This window comes from Rhodnius prolixus, unplaced genomic scaffold, assembly GCF_049639745.1.
Source record: "Rhodnius prolixus isolate KJV_2025 unplaced genomic scaffold, Rpr scaffold_7, whole genome shotgun sequence".
NCBI classification, from domain to species: Eukaryota; Metazoa; Arthropoda; class Insecta; order Hemiptera; family Reduviidae; genus Rhodnius; species Rhodnius prolixus.
This window is the reverse complement of record NW_027411582.1, coordinates 40236468-40258598: the sequence shown is the minus strand read 5'-3', so window position 1 is coordinate 40258598 and position 22131 is coordinate 40236468. Positions and strand designations below refer to the sequence as shown.

Sequence of the window (22131 nt, the reverse complement as noted above, 5' to 3'; positions counted from 1 at the left end):
GGTAAACTTCGTTTCTATTCTATAAAGTGAAAACATTAACTCCAAATATCTCGAAAACTACTTGATAGATATTGTTTATATTTTACCTGCATATGTAGACTACTATTGTATATAATTGTGTAAATTTTAGTAATAATCTGTCTAGCAGAAAACGAGATATTTAGGGTTAAAGATTGCTGCCGTTTTACACAGTAAAAACTTTAACTTCAAATTTCTCGAAAACTACTCGATAGATTTTGTTTATATTTTACCAGTATATGAAGACTGCTATTCACTATAATTGTGTTAATTTTAGTAAAAATCTATCTAGCAGAAAACGAGATATTTAGGGTTAAAGTTTGTTTCTGTTCTATGAAGTGAAAATTTAACTTCAAATTTCTCGAAAAATACTCGATTGATTTTGTTTATATTTTACCTGCATATGGAGCCAACTATTGTATAAGATCGTGTAAATTTTAGTAAAAATCGGTCGTGCAGGAAATGAGACATTTAGGGTTAAAATTTAGTTCCGTTTTACGCAGTAAAAACTTTAACTTCAAATATCTCAAAAACTACTCGATAGATTTTGTTTATATTTTACCTGCATATGGAGACTACTATTGTCTATAATTGTGTAAATTTAAAATTGTCTATAATTGTCTATAAATTGTAAAAATCTGTCGAGAAAGAAACGAGATATTTAGGACTAAAGTTTGTTTCTGTTCTATAAAGTGAAAATTTTAACTTCAAATATCTCGAGAACTACTCGATAGATTTTGTTTATATTTTACCGGCAAATGGAGACTACTATTGTCTATAATCATGTAAATTTTAGTAAAAATATATCGAGCAAGAAACGAGATATTTAGGAGTAAAGTTGGTTTCTGTTCTATAAAGAGAAAAATTTAACTCCAAATATCTCGAAAACTACTCGATAGATTTTGTTTATATTTTACCTGCATATGTAGACTGGTATTGTATATAAATGTGTAAATTTTAGTAATAATCTATCTAGCAGAAAACGAGATATTTAGGGTTAAAGTTTGGTTCTATTCTATTAAGTGAAAACTTTAACTTCAAATATCTCGAAAACTACTCCATAGATATTGTTTATATTTTACCTGCGTATGGATACTACTACTCTCTATAATTGTGTAAATTTTAGTAAAAATCTATCTAGTAGAAAACGAGATATTTAGGGTTAAAGTTTGTTTCTGTTCTATGAAGTGAAAAAATTAACTTCAAATTTCTCGAAAAATACTCGATTGATTTTGTTTATATTTTACATGCATATGGAGACTACTATTGTCTATAATTGTGTAAATTGTAGTAAAAATCTGTTGTGCAGTAAACAAGATATTTAGGGTTTAAATTTGTTTCTGTTCTATAAAGTGAAAATTTTCACTTCAAATATCTCGAAAACTACTCGATAGATTTTGTTTATATTTTACAAGCATATGGAGACTACTATTGTCTATAATTGTGTAAATTGTAGTAAAAATCTGTTGTGCAGTAAACAAGATATTTAGGGTTTAAATTTGTTTCTGTTTTATAAAGTGAAAATTTTCAATTCAAATATCTCGAAAACTACTCGATAGATTTTGTTTATATTTTACCTCCATATGGAGACTACTATTGTCTATAATTTTGTAAATTTTAGTAAAAATCTGTCGAGAAAGAAACGAGATATTTAGGAGTAAAGTTGGTTTCGGTTCTATAAAGTGAAAATTTTAACTTCAAATATCTCGAGAACTACTCTATAGATTTTGTTTATATTTTACCGGCAAATGGAGACTACTATTGTCTATAATCGTGTAAATATTATTAAAAATTTATTGAGCAAGAAACGAGATGTATAGGGGTAAAGTTTGTTTTTGTTCTTTAAAGTGAAAGCTTTAAATTTAAATATCTCGAAAACTACTCCATAGGATTTGTTTATATTTTTCCTGCATATGGAGACTACTATTGTCTATAATTGTTTAAATTTTAGTAAAAATCTATTAAACCGAAAACGCGATATTTAGGGGTAAACTTCGTTTCTATTCTATAAAGTGAAAACTTTAACTCCAAATATCTCGAAAACTACTTGATAGATATTGTTTATATTTTACCTGCATATGTAGACTACTATTGTATATAATTGTGTAAATTTTAGTAATAATCTGTCTAGCAGAAAACGAGATATTTAGGGTTAAAGTTTGGTTCTATTCTATAAAGTGAAAACTTTAACTTCAAATATCTCGAAAACTACTCCATAGATATTGTTTATATTTTGCCTGCATATGCAGACTACTATTGTCTATAATTGTGTAAATTGTAGTAAAAATCTGTCGTGCAGAAAACAAGATATTTAGGGTTTAAATTTGTTTCTGTTCTATAAAGTGAAAATTTACACTTCAAATATCTCGAAAACTACTCGATAGATTTTGTTTATATTTTACCACCATATGGAGACTACTATTGTCTATAATTGTGTAAATTTTAGTAAAAATCTATCTAGTAGAAAACGAGATATTTAGGGTTAAAGTTTGTTTCTGTTCTATGAAGTGAAAAATTTAACTTCAAATTTCTCGAAAAACACTCGATTGATTTTGTTTATATTTTACATGCGTATGCAGACTACTATTGTCTATAATTGTGTAAATTGTAGTAAAAATCTGTCTTCCAGAAAACGAGATATTTAGGGTTAAAGTTTGTTTCTGTTCTATGAAGTGAAAAATTTAACTTCAAATTTCTCGAAAAATACTCGATTGATTTTGTTTATATTTTACATGCATATGGAGACTACTATTGTCTATAATTGTGTAAATTGTAGTAAAAATCTATCTAGTAGAAAACGAGATATTTAGGGTTAAAGTTTGTTTCTGTTCTATGAAGTGAAAATTTAACTTCAAATATCTCGAGAACTACTCGATAGATTTTGTTTATATTTTACAGGCAAATGGAGACTACTATTGTCTATAATCGTGTAAATATTATTAAAAATATATTGAGGAAGAAACGAGATGTATAGGGGTAAAGTTTGTTTTTGTACTTTAAAGTGAAAGCTTTAACTTTAAATATCTCGAAAACTACTCTATAGATTTTGTTTATATTTTACCTGCGTATGGATACTACTATTGTATATAATTGTGTAAATTTTAGTAAAAATATATCTAGCAGAAAACGAGATATTTAGGGTTTAAATTTGTTTCTGTTCTATAAAGTGAAAAGTTTAACTTCAAATATCTCGAAAACTACTTGATAGATATTGTTTATATTTTACCTGCATATGTAGACTAGTATTGTATATAATTGTGTAAATTTTAGTAATAATCTGTCTAGCAGAAAACGAGATATTTAGGGTTAAAGTTAGTTTCTGTTCTATGAAGTGAAAATTTAACTTCAAATTTCTCGAAAAATACTCGATTGTTTTTTGTTTATATTTTACCTGCATATGGAGCCAACTATTGTCTATGATCGTGTAAATTTTAGTAAAAATCTGTCGTGCAGAAATTGAGACATTTAGGGTTAAAATTTAGTTCCGCTTTACGCAGTAAAAACTTTAACTTCAAATATCTCAAAAACTACTCGATAGATTTTGTTTATATTTTACCTGCATATGGAGACTACTATTGTCTATAATTGTGTAAATTTGAAATTGTCTATAATTGTCTATAAATTGTAAAAATCTGACGAGGAAGAAACGATTTATTTAGGACTAAAGTTTGTTTCTGTTCTATAAAGTGAAAATTTTAACTTCAAATATCTCGAGAACTACTCGATAGATTTTGTTTATATTTTACCGGCAAATGGAGACTACTATTGTCTATAATCATGTAAATTTTAGTAAAAATATATCGAGCAAGAAACGAGATATTTAGGAGTAAAGTTGGTTTCTGTTCTATAAAGAGAAAAATTTAACTCCAAATATCTCGAAAACTACTCGATAGATTTTGTTTATATTTTACCTGCATATGTAGACTGGTATTGTATATAAATGTGTAAATTTTAGTAATAATCTATCTAGCAGAAAACGAGATATTTAGGGTTAAAGTTTGGTTCTATTCTATAAAGTGAAAACTTTAACTTCAAATATCTCGAAAACTATTCCATAGATATTGTTTATATTTTGCCTGCATATGCAGACTACTATTGTCTATAATTGTGTAAATTGTAGTAAACATCTGTCGTGCAGAAAACAAGATATTTAGGGTTTAAATTTGTTTCTGTTCTATAAGGTGAAAACTTTAACTTCAAATATCTCTAAAACTACTTGATAGATTTGGTTTATATTTTACCTGCGTATGGATACTACTACTCTCTATAATTGTGTAACTTTTAGTAAAAGTCTTTCGAGCAGAAAACGAGATATATAGGGGTAAAGTTTGATTTTGTTCTTTAAAGTGAAAGCTTTAAATTTAAATATCTTGAAAACTACTCCATAGGTTTTGTTTATATTTTTCCTGCATATGGAGACTACTATTGTCTATAATTGTTTAAATTTTAGTAAAAATCTATTAAACAGAAAACGCGATATTTAGGGGTAAACTTCGTTTCTATTCTATAAAGTGAAAACATTAACTCCAAATATCTCGAAAACTACTTGATAGATATTGTTTATATTTTACCTGCATATGTAGACTACTATTGTATATAATTGTGTAAATTTTAGTAATAATCTGTCTAGCAGAAAACGAGATATTTAGGGTTAAAGATTGGTGCCGTTTTACACAGTAAAAACTTTAACTTCAAATTTCTCGAAAACTACTCGATAGATTTTGTTTATATTTTACCAGTATATGAAGACTACTATTCACTATAATTGTGTTAATTTTAGTAAAAATCTATCTAGCAGAAAACGAGATATTTAGGGTTAAAGTTTGTTTCTGTTCTATGAAGTGAAAATTTAACTTCAAATTTCTCGAAAAATACTCGATTGATTTTGTTTATATTTTACCTGCATATGGAGCCAACTATTGTATATGATCGTGTAAATTTTAGTAAAAATCGGTCGTGCAGAAAATGAGACATTTAGGGTTAAAATTTAGTTCCGTTTTACGCAGTAAAAACTTTAACTTCAAATATCTCAAAAACTACTCGATAGATTTTGTTTATATTTTACCTGCATATGGAGACTACTATTGTCTATAATTGTGTAAATTGTAGTAAAAATCTGTTGTGCAGTAAACAAGATATTTAGGGTTTAAATTTGTTTCTGTTCTATAAAGTGAAAATTTTCACTTCAAATATCTCGAAAACTACTCGATAGATTTTGTTTATATTTTACATGCATATGGAGACTACTATTGTCTATAATTGTGTAAATTGTAGTAAAAATCTGTTGTGCAGTAAACAAGATATTTAGGGTTTAAATTTGTTTCTGTTTTATAAAGTGAAAATTTTCACTTCAAATATCTCGAAAACTACTCGATAGATTTTGTTTATATTTTACCTCCATATGGAGACTACTATTGTCTATAATTTTATAAATTTTAGTAAAAATCTGTCGAGAAAGAAACGAGATATTTAGGAGTAAAGTTGGTTTCGGTTCTATAAAGTGAAAATTTTAACTTCAAATATCTCGAGAACTACTCTATAGATTTTGTTTATATTTTACCGGCAAATGGAGACTACTATTGTCTATAATGGTGTAAATATTATTAAAAATATATTGAGCAAGAAACGAGATGTATAGGGGTAAAGTTTGTTTTTGTTCTTTAAAGTGAAAGCTTTAAATTTAAATATCTCGAAAACTACTCCATAGGTTTTGTTTATATTTTTCCTGCATATGGAGACTACTATTGTCTATAATTGTTTAAATTTTAGTAAAAATCTATTAAACCGAAAACGCGATATTTAGGGGTAAACTTCGTTTCTATTCTATAAAGTGAAAACTTTAACTCCAAATATCTCGAAAACTACTTGATAGATATTGTTTATATTTTACCTGCATATGTAGACTACTATTGTATATAATTGTGTAAATTTTAGTAATAATCTGTCTAGCAGAAAACGAGATATTTAGGGTTAAAGTTTGGTTCTATTCTATAAAGTGAAAACTTTAACTTCAAATATCTCGAAAACTACTCCATAGATATTGTTTATATTTTGCCTGCATATGCAGACTACTATTGTCTATAATTGTGTAAATTGTAGTAAAAATCTGTCGTGCAGAAAACAAGATATTTAGGGTTTAAATTTGTTTCTGTTCTATAAAGTGAAAATTTACACTTCAAATATCTCGAAAACTACTCGATAGATTTTGTTTATATTTTACCACCATATGGAGACTACTATTGTCTATAATTGTGTAAATTTTAGTAAAAATCTATCTAGTAGAAAACGAGATATTTAGGGTTAAAGTTTGTTTCTGTTCTATGAAGTGAAAAATTTAACTTCAAATTTCTCGAAAAATACTCGATTGATTTTGTTTATATTTTACATGCGTATGCAGACTACTATTGTCTATAATTGTGTAAATTGTAGTAAAAATCTGTCTTCCAGAAAACGAGATATTTAGGGTTAAAGTTTGTTTCTGTTCTATGAAGTGAAAAATTTAACTTCAAATTTCTCGAAAAATACTCGATTGATTTTGTTTATATTTTACATGCATATGGAGACTACTATTGTCTATAATTGTGTAAATTGTAGTAAAAATCTATCTAGTAGAAAACGAGATATTTAGGGTTAAAGTTTGTTTCTGTTCTATGAAGTGAAAATTTAACTTCAAATATCTCGAGAACTACTCGATAGATTTTGTTTATATTTTACCGGCAAATGGAGACTACTATTGTCTATAATCATGTAAATTTTAGTAAAAATATATCGAGCAAGAAACGAGATATTTAGGAGTAAAGTTGGTTTCTGTTCTATAAAGAGAAAAATTTAACTCCAAATATCTCGAAAACTACTCGATAGATTTTGTTTATATTTTACCTGCATATGTAGACTGGTATTGTATATAAATGTGTAAATTTTAGTAATAATCTATCTAGCAGAAAACGAGATATTTAGGGTTAAAGTTTGGTTCTATTCTATAAAGTGAAAACTTTAACTTCAAATATCTCGAAAACTATTCCATAGATATTGTTTATATTTTACCTGCATATGCAGACTACTATTGTCTATAATTGTGTAAATTGTAGTAAAAATCTGTCGTGCAGAAAACAAGATATTTAGGGTTTAAATTTGTTTCTGTTCTATAAGGTGAAAACTTTAACTTCAAATATCTCTAAAACTACTTGATAGATTTGGTTTATATTTTACCTGCGTATGGATACTACTACTCTCTATAATTGTGTAACTTTTAGTAAAAGTCTTTCGAGCAGAAAACGAGATATATAGGGGTGTTGGAACCCCAACTTCACTTTGCTGCATAATTGAACAGCTACATAATTTTTGTAAATAGAAAAAAAATAATTTTTATATGTACATATGATTGCTTATCAAAGAAAAATAAAAAAGGAAAAGAGGCAAATAGCCCATTTTAAAAAGTCTTTCTCAAGACTCTGGAATGGCAATGTGGTTCTTTGGACGGTACAGAGATAGCGACGCAGTCGCGACGCCAGGGCGCAGCACGGTCGACTTCGCTATAAAAAGGGCAGAATCGGCCGTGTCTGCATCAGTCCAAGATAATTTTTCAACGGGAAAACATCCACAATAGCTACCTTAGCTGGAAGATTGCTGACTGGGCCTTACTCTCAACCTGGATCTCTGTACCGGCCAAAGGACCTCACTGTCCGGACCAGAACAAAAAATCGATCACTTAACCCCTGTATTGTGAAGAAAGAAGAAAGAAGGAAGTGCAGCACACGAGACGCCTGGGTTTACCAGCTACGAAGGCGAGCCGAACGCCAGCGCTGCCGCAGTGCGAGACAAGAGCGAGGACCAAGCCCAGCACACGAGCCGCTGCAGTTCGCCAGCTACGGAGGCAAGCCAAATCACCAGCGCTGCCACAGTGTGAGATACGAGCGAGGACCAGGCCAATTGGTACCGGGGTTTATCGGGGTGCTGGCCACACTGCCGGGGCTCCCAAAGCCGGTTGACTGGTATTAGCGAACGGCCCTTTTCAGGGCCTCTCACATCACTTTTGCTGTGGCCTCGCGCTGGGAGCAAGCCATTCTCGGAGCGGCGCAGTCACTTCAACCAACAGTGTGAACGGCCCTTTTCAGGGCCACCCAACTGTACGGCTACCCCGCTGGGGAGCGCCATAGGCGAGTCAAGCGCCGACACATTTTTTTGTGAACGGTCCTTTTCAGGGCCATCCAGTCACTTGTACCTGCGAGCGGTGAGAAGAAGAGCTTGTATACTGGACTTCATCCCTCGGCCGCATTAGTATACAACAAGGGGTAAAGTTTGATTTTGTTCTTTAAAGTGAAAGCTTTAAATTTAAATATCCTGAAAACTACTCCATAGGTTTTGTTTATATTTTTCCTGCATATGGAGACTACTATTGTCTATAATTGTTTAAATTTTAGTAAAAATCTATTAAACAGAAAACGCGATATTTAGGGGTAAACTTCGTTTCTATTCTATAAAGTGAAAACATTAACTCCAAATATCTCGAAAACTACTTGATAGATATTGTTTATATTTTACCTGCATATGTAGACTAGTATTGTATATAATTGTGTAAATTTTAGTAATAATCTGTCTAGCAGAAAACGAGATATTTAGGGTTAAAGATTGGTGCCGTTTTACACAGTAAAAACTTTAACTTCAAATTTCTCGAAAACTACTCGATAGATTTTGTTTATATTTTACCAGTATATGAAGACTACTATTCACTATAATTGTGTTAATTTTAGTAAAAATCTATCTAGCAGAAAACGAGATATTTAGGGTTAAAGTTTGTTTCTGTTCTATGAAGTGAAAATTTAACTTCAAATTTCTCGAAAAATACTCGATTGATTTTGTTTATATTTTACCTGCATATGGAGCCAACTATTGTATATGATCGTGTAAATTTTAGTAAAAATCGGTCGTGCAGAAAATGAGACATTTAGGGTTAAAATTTAGTTCCGTTTTACGCAGTAAAAACTTTAACTTCAAATATCTCAAAAACTACTCGATAGATTTTGTTTATATTTTACCTGCATATGGAGACTACTATTGTCTATAATTGTGTAAATTGTAGTAAAAATCTGTTGTGCAGTAAACAAGATATTTAGGGTTTAAATTTGTTTCTGTTCTATAAAGTGAAAATTTTCACTTCAAATATCTCGAAAACTACTCGATAGATTTTGTTTATATTTTACATGCATATGGAGACTACTATTGTCTATAATTGTGTAAATTGTAGTAAAAATCTGTTGTGCAGTAAACAAGATATTTAGGGTTTAAATTTGTTTCAGTTTTATAAAGTGAAAATTTTCACTTCAAATATCTCGAAAACTACTCGATAGATTTTGTTTATATTTTACCTCCATATGGAGACTACTATTGTCTATAATTTTATAAATTTTAGTAAAAATCTGTCGAGAAAGAAACGAGATATTTAGGAGTAAAGTTGGTTTCGGTTCTATAAAGTGAAAATTTTAACTTCAAATATCTCGAGAACTACTCTATAGATTTTGTTTATATTTTACCGGCAAATGGAGACTACTATTGTCTATAATGGTGTAAATATTATTAAAAATATATTGAGCAAGAAACGAGATGTATAGGGGTAAAGTTTGTTTTTGTTCTTTAAAGTGAAAGCTTTAAATTTAAATATCTCGAAAACTACTCCATAGGTTTTGTTTATATTTTTCCTGCATATGGAGACTACTATTGTCTATAATTGTTTAAATTTTAGTAAAAATCTATTAAACCGAAAACGCGATATTTAGGGGTAAACTTCGTTTCTATTCTATAAAGTGAAAACTTTAACTCCAAATATCTCGAAAACTACTTGATAGATATTGTTTATATTTTACCTGCATATGTAGACTACTATTGTATATAATTGTGTAAATTTTAGTAATAATCTGTCTAGCAGAAAACGAGATATTTAGGGTTAAAGTTTGGTTCTATTCTATAAAGTGAAAACTTTAACTTCAAATATCTCGAAAACTACTCGATAGATTTTGTTTATATTTTACATGCATATGGAGACTACTATTGTCTATAATGGTGTAAATATTATTAAAAATATATTGAGCAAGAAACGAGATGTATAGGGGTAAAGTTTGTTTTTGTTCTTTAAAGTGAAAGCTTTAACTTTAAATATCTCGAAAACTACTCTATAGATTTTGTTTATATTTTACCTGCAAATAGAGACTACTATTGTATATAATTGTGTAAATTTTAGTAAAAATCTATCTAGCAGAAAACGAGATATTTAGGGTTTAAATTTGTTTCTGTTCTATAAAGTGAAAAGTTTAACTTCAAATATCTCGAGAACTACTCGATAGATTTTGTTTATATTTTACCTGCATATGTAGACTAGTATTGTATATAAATGTGTAAATTTTAGTAACAATCTATCTAGCAGAAAACGAGATATTTAGGGTTAAAGTTTGGTGCCGTTTTACACAGTAAAAACTTTAACTTCAAATTTCTCGAAAACTACTCGATAGATTTTGTTGATATTTTACCAGTCAAATTTCTCGAAAACTACTCGATAGATTTTGTTTATATTTTACCAGTATATGATAATTGTGTTAATTTTAGTAAAAATCTTTCTAGTAGAATATGAATATGAAATATTTAGGGTTAAAGTTTGGTTCCGTTTTAAACAGTAACATCTTTAACTTCAAATATCTCGAATACTACTGGATAGATTTTTTTTATATTTTACCAGCAAATGAAGACTACTATTGACTATAATTGTGTTAATTTTAGTAAAAATCTTTCTAGCAGAAAACGAGATATTTAGGGTTAAAGTTTGGTTCGGTTTTAAACAGATAAAAGTTTAACTTGAAATATCTTGAAAACTACTCCATAGATTTTGTTTATATTTTACCTGTATACAGAGACTACTATTGTCTATAATTGTGTAAATCTTAGTAAAAATCTATCGTGCAGAAAACAAGGCATTTAGGGTTTAAGTTTGTTTCTGTTCTATAAGGTGAAAACTTTAACTTCAAATATCTCTAAAACTACTCGATAGATTTTGTTTATATTTTACCTGCGTATGGATACTACTACTCTATAATTGTGTAACTTTTAGTAAAAGTCTTTCGAGCAGAAAACGAGATATATAGGGGTAAAGTTTGATTTTGTTCTTTAAAGTGAAAGCTTTAAATTTAAATATCACGAAAACTACTCCATAGGTTTTGTTTATATTTTTCCTGCATATGGAGACTACTATTGTCTATAATTGTTTAAATTTTAGTAAAAATCTATTAAACAGAAAACGCGATATTTAGGGGTAAACTTCGTTTCTATTCTATAAAGTGAAAACTTTAACTCCAAATATCTCGAAAACTACTTGATAGATATTGTTTATATTTTACCTGCATATGTAGACTACTATTGTATATAATTGTGTAAATTTTAGTAATAATCTGTCTAGCAGAAAACGAGATATTTAGGGTTAAAGATTGGTGCCGTTTTAAACAGTAACATCTTTAACTTCAAATTTCTCGAATACTACTGGATAGATTTTTTTTATATTTTACCAGTATATGAAGACTACTATTGACTATAATTGTGTTAATTTTAGTAAAAATCTTTCTAGCAGAAAACGAGATATTTAGGGTTAAAGTTTGGTTCGGTTTTAAACAGATAAAAGTTTAACTTGAAATATCTTGAAAACTACTCCATAGATTTTGTTTATATTTTACCTGTATACAGAGACTACTATTGTCTATAATTGTGTAAATCTTAGTAAAAATCTATCGTGCAGAAAACAAGGCATTTAGGGTTTAAGTTTGTTTCTGTTCTATAAGGTGAAAACTTTAACTTCAAATATCTCTAAAACTACTCGATAGATTTTGTTTATATTTTACCTGCGTATGGATACTACTACTCTATAATTGTGTAACTTTTAGTAAAAGTCTTTCGAGCAGAAAACGAGATATATAGGGGTAAAGTTTGATTTTGTTCTTTAAAGTGAAAGCTTTAAATTTAAATATCACGAAAACTACTCCATAGGTTTTGTTTATATTTTTCCTGCATATGGAGACTACTATTGTCTATAATTGTTTAAATTTTAGTAAAAATCTATTAAACAGAAAACGCGATATTTAGGGGTAAACTTCGTTTCTATTCTATAAAGTGATAACTTTAACTCCAAATATCTCGAAAACTACTTGATAGATATTGTTTATATTTTACCTGCATATGTAGACTACTATTGTATATAATTGTGTAAATTTTAGTAATAATCTGTCTAGCAGAAAACGAGATATTTAGGGTTAAAGATTGGTGCCGTTTTACACAGTAAAAACTTTAACTTCAAATTTCTCGAAAACTACTCGATAGATTTTGTTTATATTTTACCAGTATATGAAGACTACTATTGACTATAATTGTGTTAATTTTAGTAAAAATCTTTCTAGCAGAAAACGAGATATTTAGGGTTAAAGTTTGGTTCGGTTTTAAACAGATAAAAGTTTAACTTGAAATATCTTGAAAACTACTCCATAGATTTTGTTTATATTTTACCTGTATACAGAGACTACTATTGTCTATAATTGTGTAAATCTTAGTAAAAATCTATCGTGCAGAAAACAAGGCATTTAGGGTTTAAGTTTGTTTCTGTTCTATAAGGTGAAAACTTTAACTTCAAATATCTCTAAAACTACTCGATAGATTTTGTTTATATTTTACCTGCGTATGGATACTACTACTCTATAATTGTGTAACTTTTAGTAAAAGTCTTTCGAGCAGAAAACGAGATATATAGGGGTAAAGTTTGATTTTGTTCTTTAAAGTGAAAGCTTTAAATTTAAATATCACGAAAACTACTCCATAGGTTTTGTTTATATTTTTCCTGCATATGGAGACTACTATTGTCTATAATTGTTTAAATTTTAGTAAAAATCTATTAAACAGAAAACGCGATATTTAGGGGTAAACTTCGTTTCTATTCTATAAAGTGATAACTTTAACTCCAAATATCTCGAAAACTACTTGATAGATATTGTTTATATTTTACCTGCATATGTAGACTACTATTGTATATAATTGTGTAAATTTTAGTAATAATCTGTCTAGCAGAAAACGAGATATTTAGGGTTAAAGGTTGGTGCCGTTTTACACAGTAAAAACTTTAACTTCAAATTTCTCGAAAACTACTCGATAGATTTTGTTTATATTTTACCAGTATATGAAGACTACTATTGACTATAATTGTGTTAATTTTAGTAAAAATCTTTCTAGCAGAAAACGAGATATTTAGGGTTAAAGTTTGGTTCGGTTTTAAACAGATAAAAGTTTAACTTGAAATATCTTGAAAACTACTCCATAGATTTTGTTTATATTTTACCTGTATACAGAGACTACTATTGTCTATAATTGTGTAAATCTTAGTAAAAATCTATCGTGCAGAAAACAAGGCATTTAGGGTTTAAGTTTGTTTCTGTTCTATAAGGTGAAAACTTTAACTTCAAATATCTCTAAAACTACTCGATAGATTTTGTTTATATTTTACCTGCGTATGGATACTACTACTCTATAATTGTGTAACTTTTAGTAAAAGTCTTTCGAGCAGAAAACGAGATATATAGGGGTAAAGTTTGATTTTGTTCTTTAAAGTGAAAGCTTTAAATTTAAATATCACGAAAACTACTCCATAGGTTTTGTTTATATTTTTCCTGCATATGGAGACTACTATTGTCTATAATTGTTTAAATTTTAGTAAAAATCTATTAAACAGAAAACGCGATATTTAGGGGTAAACTTCGTTTCTATTCTATAAAGTGATAACTTTAACTCCAAATATCTCGAAAACTACTTGATAGATATTGTTTATATTTTACCTGCATATGTAGACTACTATTGTATATAATTGTGTAAATTTTAGTAATAATCTGTCTAGCAGAAAACGAGATATTTAGGGTTAAAGATTGGTGCCGTTTTACACAGTAAAAACTTTAACTTCAAATTTCTCGAAAACTACTCGATAGATTTTGTTTATATTTTACCAGTATATGAAGACTACTATTGACTATAATTGTGTTAATTTTAGTAAAAATCTTTCTAGCAGAATACGAGATATTTAGGGTTAAAGTTTGGTTCCGTTTTAAACAGTAAAAAGTTTAACTTCAAATATCTTGATAACTACTCGATAGATTTTGTTTATATTTTACCTGTATACAGAGACTACTATTGTCTATAGTTGTGTAAATTTTAGTAAAAATGTATCGTGCAGAAAACAAGACATTTAGGGTTTAAGTTTGTTTCTATACAGTGAAAACTTTAACTTCAAATATCTCTAAAACTACTCGATAAATTTTGTTTATATTTTTCCTGCATATGGTGACTACTATTTTCTCTAATTGTTTAAAATTTTGTAAAAATCTATTGAACAGAAAACGCGAAATTTAGGGGTTAACTTCGTTTTTATTCTATAAAGTGAAAAATTTAACTTCAAATATCTCGAAATTTACACGATACATATTGTTTATATTTAACCTATATATGGAGACTACTATTGTCTATAATTGTGTAAATTTTAGTAAAAATCTGTTGCGCAGAAAACAAGATATTTTGGGTTAAAGTTTGTTTCTGTTCTATAAAGTGAAAAATTTAACTTCAAATATCTCGAAAACTACTCGATAGATTTTGTTTTTATTAAAATTTACACAATTATAGACAATAATAGTCTCCGTATACAGGTAAAATATAAACAAAATCTGTCGAGTAGTTTTCGAGATATTTGAAGTTAATGTTTTCATTTTACACAACAGAATCAAACTTTACCCCTAAATATCTCGTTTTCTGCTCGATAGATTTTTACTAGAAGTTCCATAATTGTGGGTAATACTAGTCTCCATATGCAGATATATATAAAATATAAACAAAATCTATCCGCCAGTTGCTCTAAGACGTTGAAATGTGGACCTTAAAATATTCTTTTATGGTAATCTTTTATTCGGAAATCGCACGCAATATTTACGACGGGCAGCATTGCAAGAACCATACACAAACACCATATCGGCATATTCACTGTTAGAATAAATGCGATGTATAATGATGCAAATTCTGTAAAAGCGTCAAACTGATAAAATGTTGTTGAAAAAGAGTTATTATTTAGAAAGTCCTCAGTGCAAATCCCGGATGGTATTATTCCGTAAAATGTCAATATTGGTATGTGCAGTTAGAGACACAAGGTGATTTTAGCAGTTTCACAATCAATTTATCATTCGTTCTAAAATTTTTAGACGTGAATATCTCATTAACAAAACGTTAACGGGCATTCCTTCGGAGGAAATTTTTTTCTTGTTTTGAGGTCCTAAATTCATATTTTCAGTTAGAACACTTAACTCTGAAACATTCTATATATTTAAAAAAAAAATAATTATTTAGAATTCATATGTTTATTAATGCCAAAAAAGGTGCATCAATAATAATGTGGACTTTAATTCTCAATTACAAGGCGATGGAATTTGTGGAAGCAAAGAAAATAAATTAAACAGTCAAAGACAAAATAACAACCCTGATAGTTTGACCGAGCAGCAATCAGAGGTATGTAATGAAAACGAAAGAAAGCTGTTGAAAGTCTTTTAATTTATGACGTTTTAATTAAAGTTACATTTCAGAACTATCCAATGAGACGTTTGCCTAGAGGCCACTGGATTATAATAAACATTGAAGAATTCAATGGTATTATTCTACAAGACAAGCGAGTTGGCTCTTTGGAAAATGTTAGAAAATTAAAAGAAATTGGCGAGTTCTTTGGGTTCAAAGTGTCTCTAGCCCTTAATGTCAATCAACAGGTAGTTTTACTCCTGTTTTTAGTGAATTGCTGGAGAAGCCCAGCTTGTTCCATTCTTATTTTCACTCACTCCTCTTGAAGGAAATCTAGCCTTCTGACAGTTTTCCCAATTTGAGTTTTCGTCAATTTTGTATCCGAAAAAATGACCGCTCTCTCTACTCTGTAATTTAGCATCTTAACTCTAAAGCACAAATCACATTTTTTATTTCGCTTAGGTATTAACAGAGGATGCGGCAATAAGGTTTTGATCTAAATCAATTTAATGACTTAATTTTGTTGTTCGTTTCAAATTTCCTTTAAAACGCCTTCTTCGATTTTCTTTAAAATTGGTATATTAATTATTCACATTTAGATCTAAATCTTTGATTTAAAAATTATCCTGGAAAATTACTTTAGGGCCTTCTGGAAAATGAAGTTAGTGAATTTTTCTCTTTTAAAGTGTAATTTCAGTGAAATGTAAGTCCTGATTTATTTCTACTTTTTTGAATAGATTTTTCAGTTTCTGTTTTTTTTCTTGAAGGCCTAAAAGTTTTCTTCAACCTCATTAACTTAATGGTTAATGAACATTTATAGAATTCAGCGGTACGTAATTTGACATACCGTGGCGGAGGATATCCCAGTTACACTGAGCGAAACATTTTTTTTACAATTAAACTACATTTTTTTCCATTTAATTATCGTCCCCTGTTTGTCACAAGTGTAGAAAAATTTAATTAAATAATTGTTCCATTCCCATAGTCTTTTCAGAACTTTATAGAAGACTTCTGCAAAGATGGGCAGCCAAAAAATTCAGTTGTATTGATTGTAATGAGTCATGGCCAAAAGCCGGGAATGCTGTCAGCGAACAGACTACAATCTTTCGCGATTGAGGTGGTAGCTGAAGATGGTGTTACAGTCTCTTCCGATTGGATCATCGACCAATTCAGCGCTATGAACTGTAAGGCACTGGCCGGCAAGCCTAAGATTATTATGTTTATTACTTGCAGGTATTTAAATTAGAATAATTTAAATAAAATATATATATGTGTATAAATTATATTTTCTTTCTAGAATATAAAGTAAATGATTTCAAACGTCCACAAAATGTGTACTATTAAAGAAAAAGTTTGATCATGCGTCCATAGGGTTAACAATAGATACTCTAACAAATCACGGCATACTTCGAATGACGTGATTGATGTGTTCTTGTGATATCTCATCCCAGGATTGGCAGCTAGAGAGGAAGTGGAGTTGATAGCTAGTTGAGGACAATTCTTAAGACTACCTATAATACATGTTCTATTAACTTTAAATCGGAAGATGGCGTAAGAAAAATTTCTTAGTGCTCTTGTTGAGATAAGAAAATCAAGTTGTTGCAATATGTGGTCGAACATTGTCTTGTTGAAAGTTGGCCCAGTATAAGCGTTCAATAAGCTTATCCAAGCGGTCTTAAGATTTCACCGATGTACCAATGATCTACATTGAATAAAGAGCAAAGGTAAATTTAACTATTGAGGCAATCAACATACTTATGCTATACGGTAACATTAGATTAACGCGTCTATAACAAGTACTGAGAACTCAAAATGGCGCCTTTAAACCCGGAACTTTCTTACCGTTAATTTTTTTTTATTTCCCCTCAGAAAAGCTGGTCTCCTCACCAAAAATAAAGTAGTTCCATGGTTGACCTAATGATATCTTTGTAGCACATTAAAGTCGTCATTAATAGCCTTTGAAATAGGCAGTGGGAAGACTGAACAAAGCTGTGCAACGTGGTGTAGCTATGAAGGGCGACGATCTTTGCATTGATTACTTTCATAAGGTCTTCATTTTAAGAACAGACAGCTGGACGTTAAGTTTCTTACTCTAAGCACCGAAGGGTAATTTCAGCCCGAATGTCGTGCGATTTCCGTTATGAGGCTTCCCACCTTCTTTATTAGCACCGACAGTTCTTCGCATTTTAAAGACGTATAACAGCTGGCAACAGTTGGAAACAGTTATGATGATGTAGCGAAAGGTATAACTCGAAGATATAACTCTACAAATTTATAAATACCCTGAAGGAGGCAATAATTTGCCGAAAAGTCGGGATAAAAAAAGAAATTTGTCTAAATAATTGTATTGACTGCTCCTCAAAAAGGATAATGATATTAAAATAAAATTTATAGATTCAACTTTTTCATAACTGCTTCTTCAATTTTTTATTTATTTAATTATATTGAAAATTTATAAAATCAATTAAAAAACAGTTGTATATGTTTAGCGGTGAAGATTTGATTAAAGATCAGGCAATTCAAACGGATGGAAAAAAATTTGTCTCTTACCCAAGAAATTCTGATCTGATGACTGTGTTCTCCAACTTTCCAGGTAACTGAAAAACTCTCTCATTTGAAGTGAAGTATTTACTATTTATAACTGAGTTGACTTTCTTTTTACTTTTCCTCGCAATACTAACAAACAGCTCATTTAGGAATATGGCATTTAGGTTCTTCTGAAGTATTTGAACATTTCGGGTCCTGCGACTCAGACATCGAATGAGGCATTAAGTTATAGAGTTCTTTTATTTGCGATAGATTTAGTTTTGTGATGAAAATTTCGAAGACCTTGTTGTTTTTCTTTTTCCGAACTCTCTAAAAATCAAATACTTAAAAAAGGTTTTTCTTCAGGGTAACTCTAACGTGCCTAAAGGGGCTTTACATGGTGCATGGTGAATTACAATTTGAGAAAATCATTTGAGGGCCCCCCCACCAGATTTGTTTAAAAAGATGTTTCATTAATGGTCGCACAAATTGTACAGAAAATCAATTTACAGGATGCCAACCAATAGAGTATCTGTGGACTAAATTTTTAATCGAGGAGTTAAGCTCTGTGCTAGTATGTAACTGGAGGAGCAAAGATGTTGTCACCATATTGCAGGAAGTAAGTACATCGCATTCTCTGTTTTCATGCAGACCATACCATTGATTACAATTATTCTAATTCTGTTAAAAATACATTAGTATCAAGTAAATCAAAATATTTTCGATCGAAATATTAGGGGAAAAAACACTTTAAAGTGTGTGCAACAGCACTGAACGTTTCAGAAATTTATTCATTTGGCTATCAGTTGTGAACAGTGCAAGTTTTCACGCTGGAAAAGACCATTTCTATTTCCCCCATTAACGATAGAATTATCTTTAGAAGTGTAGCGGATGACAGAAGTTTTGATAATTTTCTGGGTAATTAAAATTATCATGTAGGACTGACATTTGTATGAGGGTTGACAGTCAAAAACTGCACGAAAAAAACGTTAATAAATAACAAACTTTGATTTTTTTTTCACTTTTTTTTTTTTAAGAAAACTAGCCGTCTAATGATGTCATCCCTTTTCTGACTTCTAAAAATAAAAAATATAGCATTCTATATAAGTAAATGTTAAATTTTCATTCACACTCTTTTCAATTCACGATTTTTTACACGCCCAACCATTGATTAAAATAAAAAAAATAATTTGCCAAAATAAAACTGTCTCATTTTTTCTTGTTCATAAAACTGACAATTAAATGAATATTCGATTAAACTATTGAGTTTAACTTAGTTTCTATTGAATCATTCTAATTCTTTGAACTATATTTTCAGGTAAACAGAAACTTGAAGTCTAAGAGCGATGCACATTTATTTCTCAACTTCACCTCAATTGGATTTGATAAGAAATTCTATTTTACACCTGTGACTGAAGAAGAACGTAAACAGATTTTTGAAATGCAAGCTTTATAAAAATGTTACCCATGCTAATTTAACGTTTAAATATTTACAATTCTTTTTAATTTTTTTTATTTGATTCACTGAGAAGAAGACGTTAACTTTAGCAGGGGAATCGGTGAAAAGTCGAGTGATTGTCTCGCTTAGATTAATCTTGCATCTTCTTTTTTTAAATTAATTATTAACGCAAACTTTTAATGTCAGTTAAAGAAATTCGAACCTAAAACTGTATACTACGATACATTCGAGTTATTTTGTAATGAGCGATATTTTTATAAAAATTGGCTGTCACTCACACGACTTTCTCTTACCACGATTCTCAAATTGTTGACTTATACGAACTCTTTAACACCTCAAAATTTCCAAAACGAATTTTACCAGAAAATTATTTAAATTAAACATTACATTAATTCGATGTTTAAAGAATAGTGTGAGCAAAAATTATGTACGTTTCAACATTTCGGATTAAGTAGAAAAACAGTTAAAGCAAATTTTGTAAGATAAAGTCAGTTTTGAAGGTCTTTACCAGTTTTGTGTGGGTGTGTGGTTAAAAAATTCACTTCTGAAACCAAGTGCCTTTTTTAAATCAGATTTAAGAAAAAGTTAAGGTAATTTTTTTTTTTAGAAGAAAGAGTTACCTTTACAATTTTGCGACTCCATATTTTTTCTACTTTTTTCAGTTCGATTACTTTACTATGTAAATTTATAGTGAAAGATGTTTGCCTTAAAAATTATTCGTAATTTTTTTGCGAATTAATTCAGAATGTAATACTTTCAACCAAATCGTCGAGCTTTTACTAGGGTGGGATTTTTAGACTTATTTTATAATATCAGTAGTATGATAAAAAATTTGTAAATACATCGTTATTCAAAAGAAATTGTTCGGAGTGAAAACCATGTGTGAAGGTGAACATATCTGACCATCATATAATGATTGAAGCAAAAAAACAAGTCATTCCGAGTGTTTTAATATTGCATTCTACTCGAAAGAAAACTTTTTGGAACTACTAGAATTGGAACGGAATGAACAGTTCTTAAATAACTAACGAAACAGCCTCAACCAAACTCTTTAAAGGCTTAACAGCGGTCTTAGATTGTGCCTCACAATGTTCTTATTCTTGCAAAAAAAAGTTTATTTGCAGATGTAAACAAATATTTAAAAAAAAAATATGTGTGCTATGCATCTCGTTTGTATATTGCCAATACAGTATACATTATATATTGTATATATTGAAAATATTGTACTGTATATGTTGCCAATATTCAGATTTTTATTGCATACTGAGTTTTATTTAAACCTATCGTTCTATTGGAAAACTTAAAAAAGAAAATGTTCTCTTCTAAAATTGACTTTAAGCTGCAGCTTCAAGATTTTTAACAGAAAACATAACCGTAATACTTACTCTTTTTTTAAGCTAAGAACTTATTAGAAAATATCAAAGTACTCCAAAGGAAGTAAGTGACGCTATTTGCTTAATACTCTTCCAGGTATGAATTTTCTTTTTTATTGTAGAGTGGCCCTAAGTCAATAATTATGGAGAGGTGGGGGTGCTCTATTAGGATGAATTCTATTAATATTATTTCTTTATTTTAAAATTTATGCGAAGATAAACACGCTATAAATTATAATTTAATAATATTATAATTTATAGTGAAAGCAACTTACCAAGACAAAACGACTGTTATGATGACGGCTTATTAAAACAAGATGAATTTAGTTACTAAAAATGCCGCTAGGTAGCATAGGGTGTAGGATTTTGTCCACTTGGACAAACAGTGTATAACTTTACCACTAACAGCTTCAGCCAGAAAGTAATATTATTCACAAAGAAGGAGTTCAGAGCATTTAATTCAGTCACAGAATCATATTTTTTTCTCTTTCAGAAAGAAACACAATTTTTCCTATCTCTCCTAAATAGGTTACAACTTTAAACAAAGACAAATATTTCAATTGATACATAACTAACTTCCACTTATCAGCTGATCGCAAGTTAGATTGAAATCTTCCAAGCACCAATTCACATACAAGTATTCCTTGTAACTGTAAAAATAAATATTTATTAAACAAAATTTATTGTAAGCAATATTTTTTATTTTGTATATGAGAATATATCAACATTGTTTAAGTTCAGGAATTAAGAGGTGAAGGATGTTGCTTATCCTTAGCTCTTATCTTCTTCTAACATTATGTCAAATATATCACATAGTAAGTCGTAATTGCCAGATAAAAAAAAAGTATTGCTGATTAGTCCTGAACGCAGGAACCTCTTTACTGAGAATATTTTCTACTTTTTAAGTAAGAGTGTGATTAGAATTGCCTGCAATGTGCTATTACTGAATAATGTAGATGTTCATATAATCTCTGATATATAAGTAGCTTGGGTTGCTGAAATTCCGTGTTTGTAAGTTTACTTTTTCTTTTGACGTTTTCTCGCAATTGGCCCAGATGATTCTAAACTTCTTAAATGGTATTCAAACACATAACTGTATGACTGTTGGCAATAATTTCCTAGAAAATGGTTGGGTTACGCTTCCTTTTGGTATTAAGATTTCATGGTAAGGTACACTTTTACATTATTGTAATG

General features: G+C 29.5%; 1 protein-coding gene across 2 annotated transcripts in view; it reads left to right on the top strand.

Annotated features, from left to right (window-relative positions):
* Positions 1 to 20825, top strand: part of LOC141447623 (caspase-2-like) — a 59507-nt gene extending 38682 nt beyond the window's left edge. Inside the window, exons 4-9 of one of the 2 annotated variants that reach the window (XM_074115364.1) lie at positions 15447 to 15576; positions 15651 to 15827; positions 16574 to 16812; positions 18069 to 18172; positions 18618 to 18724; positions 19424 to 20825. In XM_074115364.1, the coding sequence (XP_073971465.1) occupies positions 15447 to 15576; positions 15651 to 15827; positions 16574 to 16812; positions 18069 to 18172; positions 18618 to 18724; positions 19424 to 19561 (895 nt within the window). In that variant the 3' untranslated portion in view covers positions 19562 to 20825. Of the gene's footprint in view, positions 1 to 15446; positions 15577 to 15650; positions 15828 to 16564; positions 16813 to 18068; positions 18173 to 18617; positions 18725 to 19423 lie in introns of both variants that reach the window. The other variant, XM_074115363.1, reaches the window with a different exon arrangement.
* The last annotated feature ends 1306 nt before the right edge of the window (positions 20826 to 22131 follow it).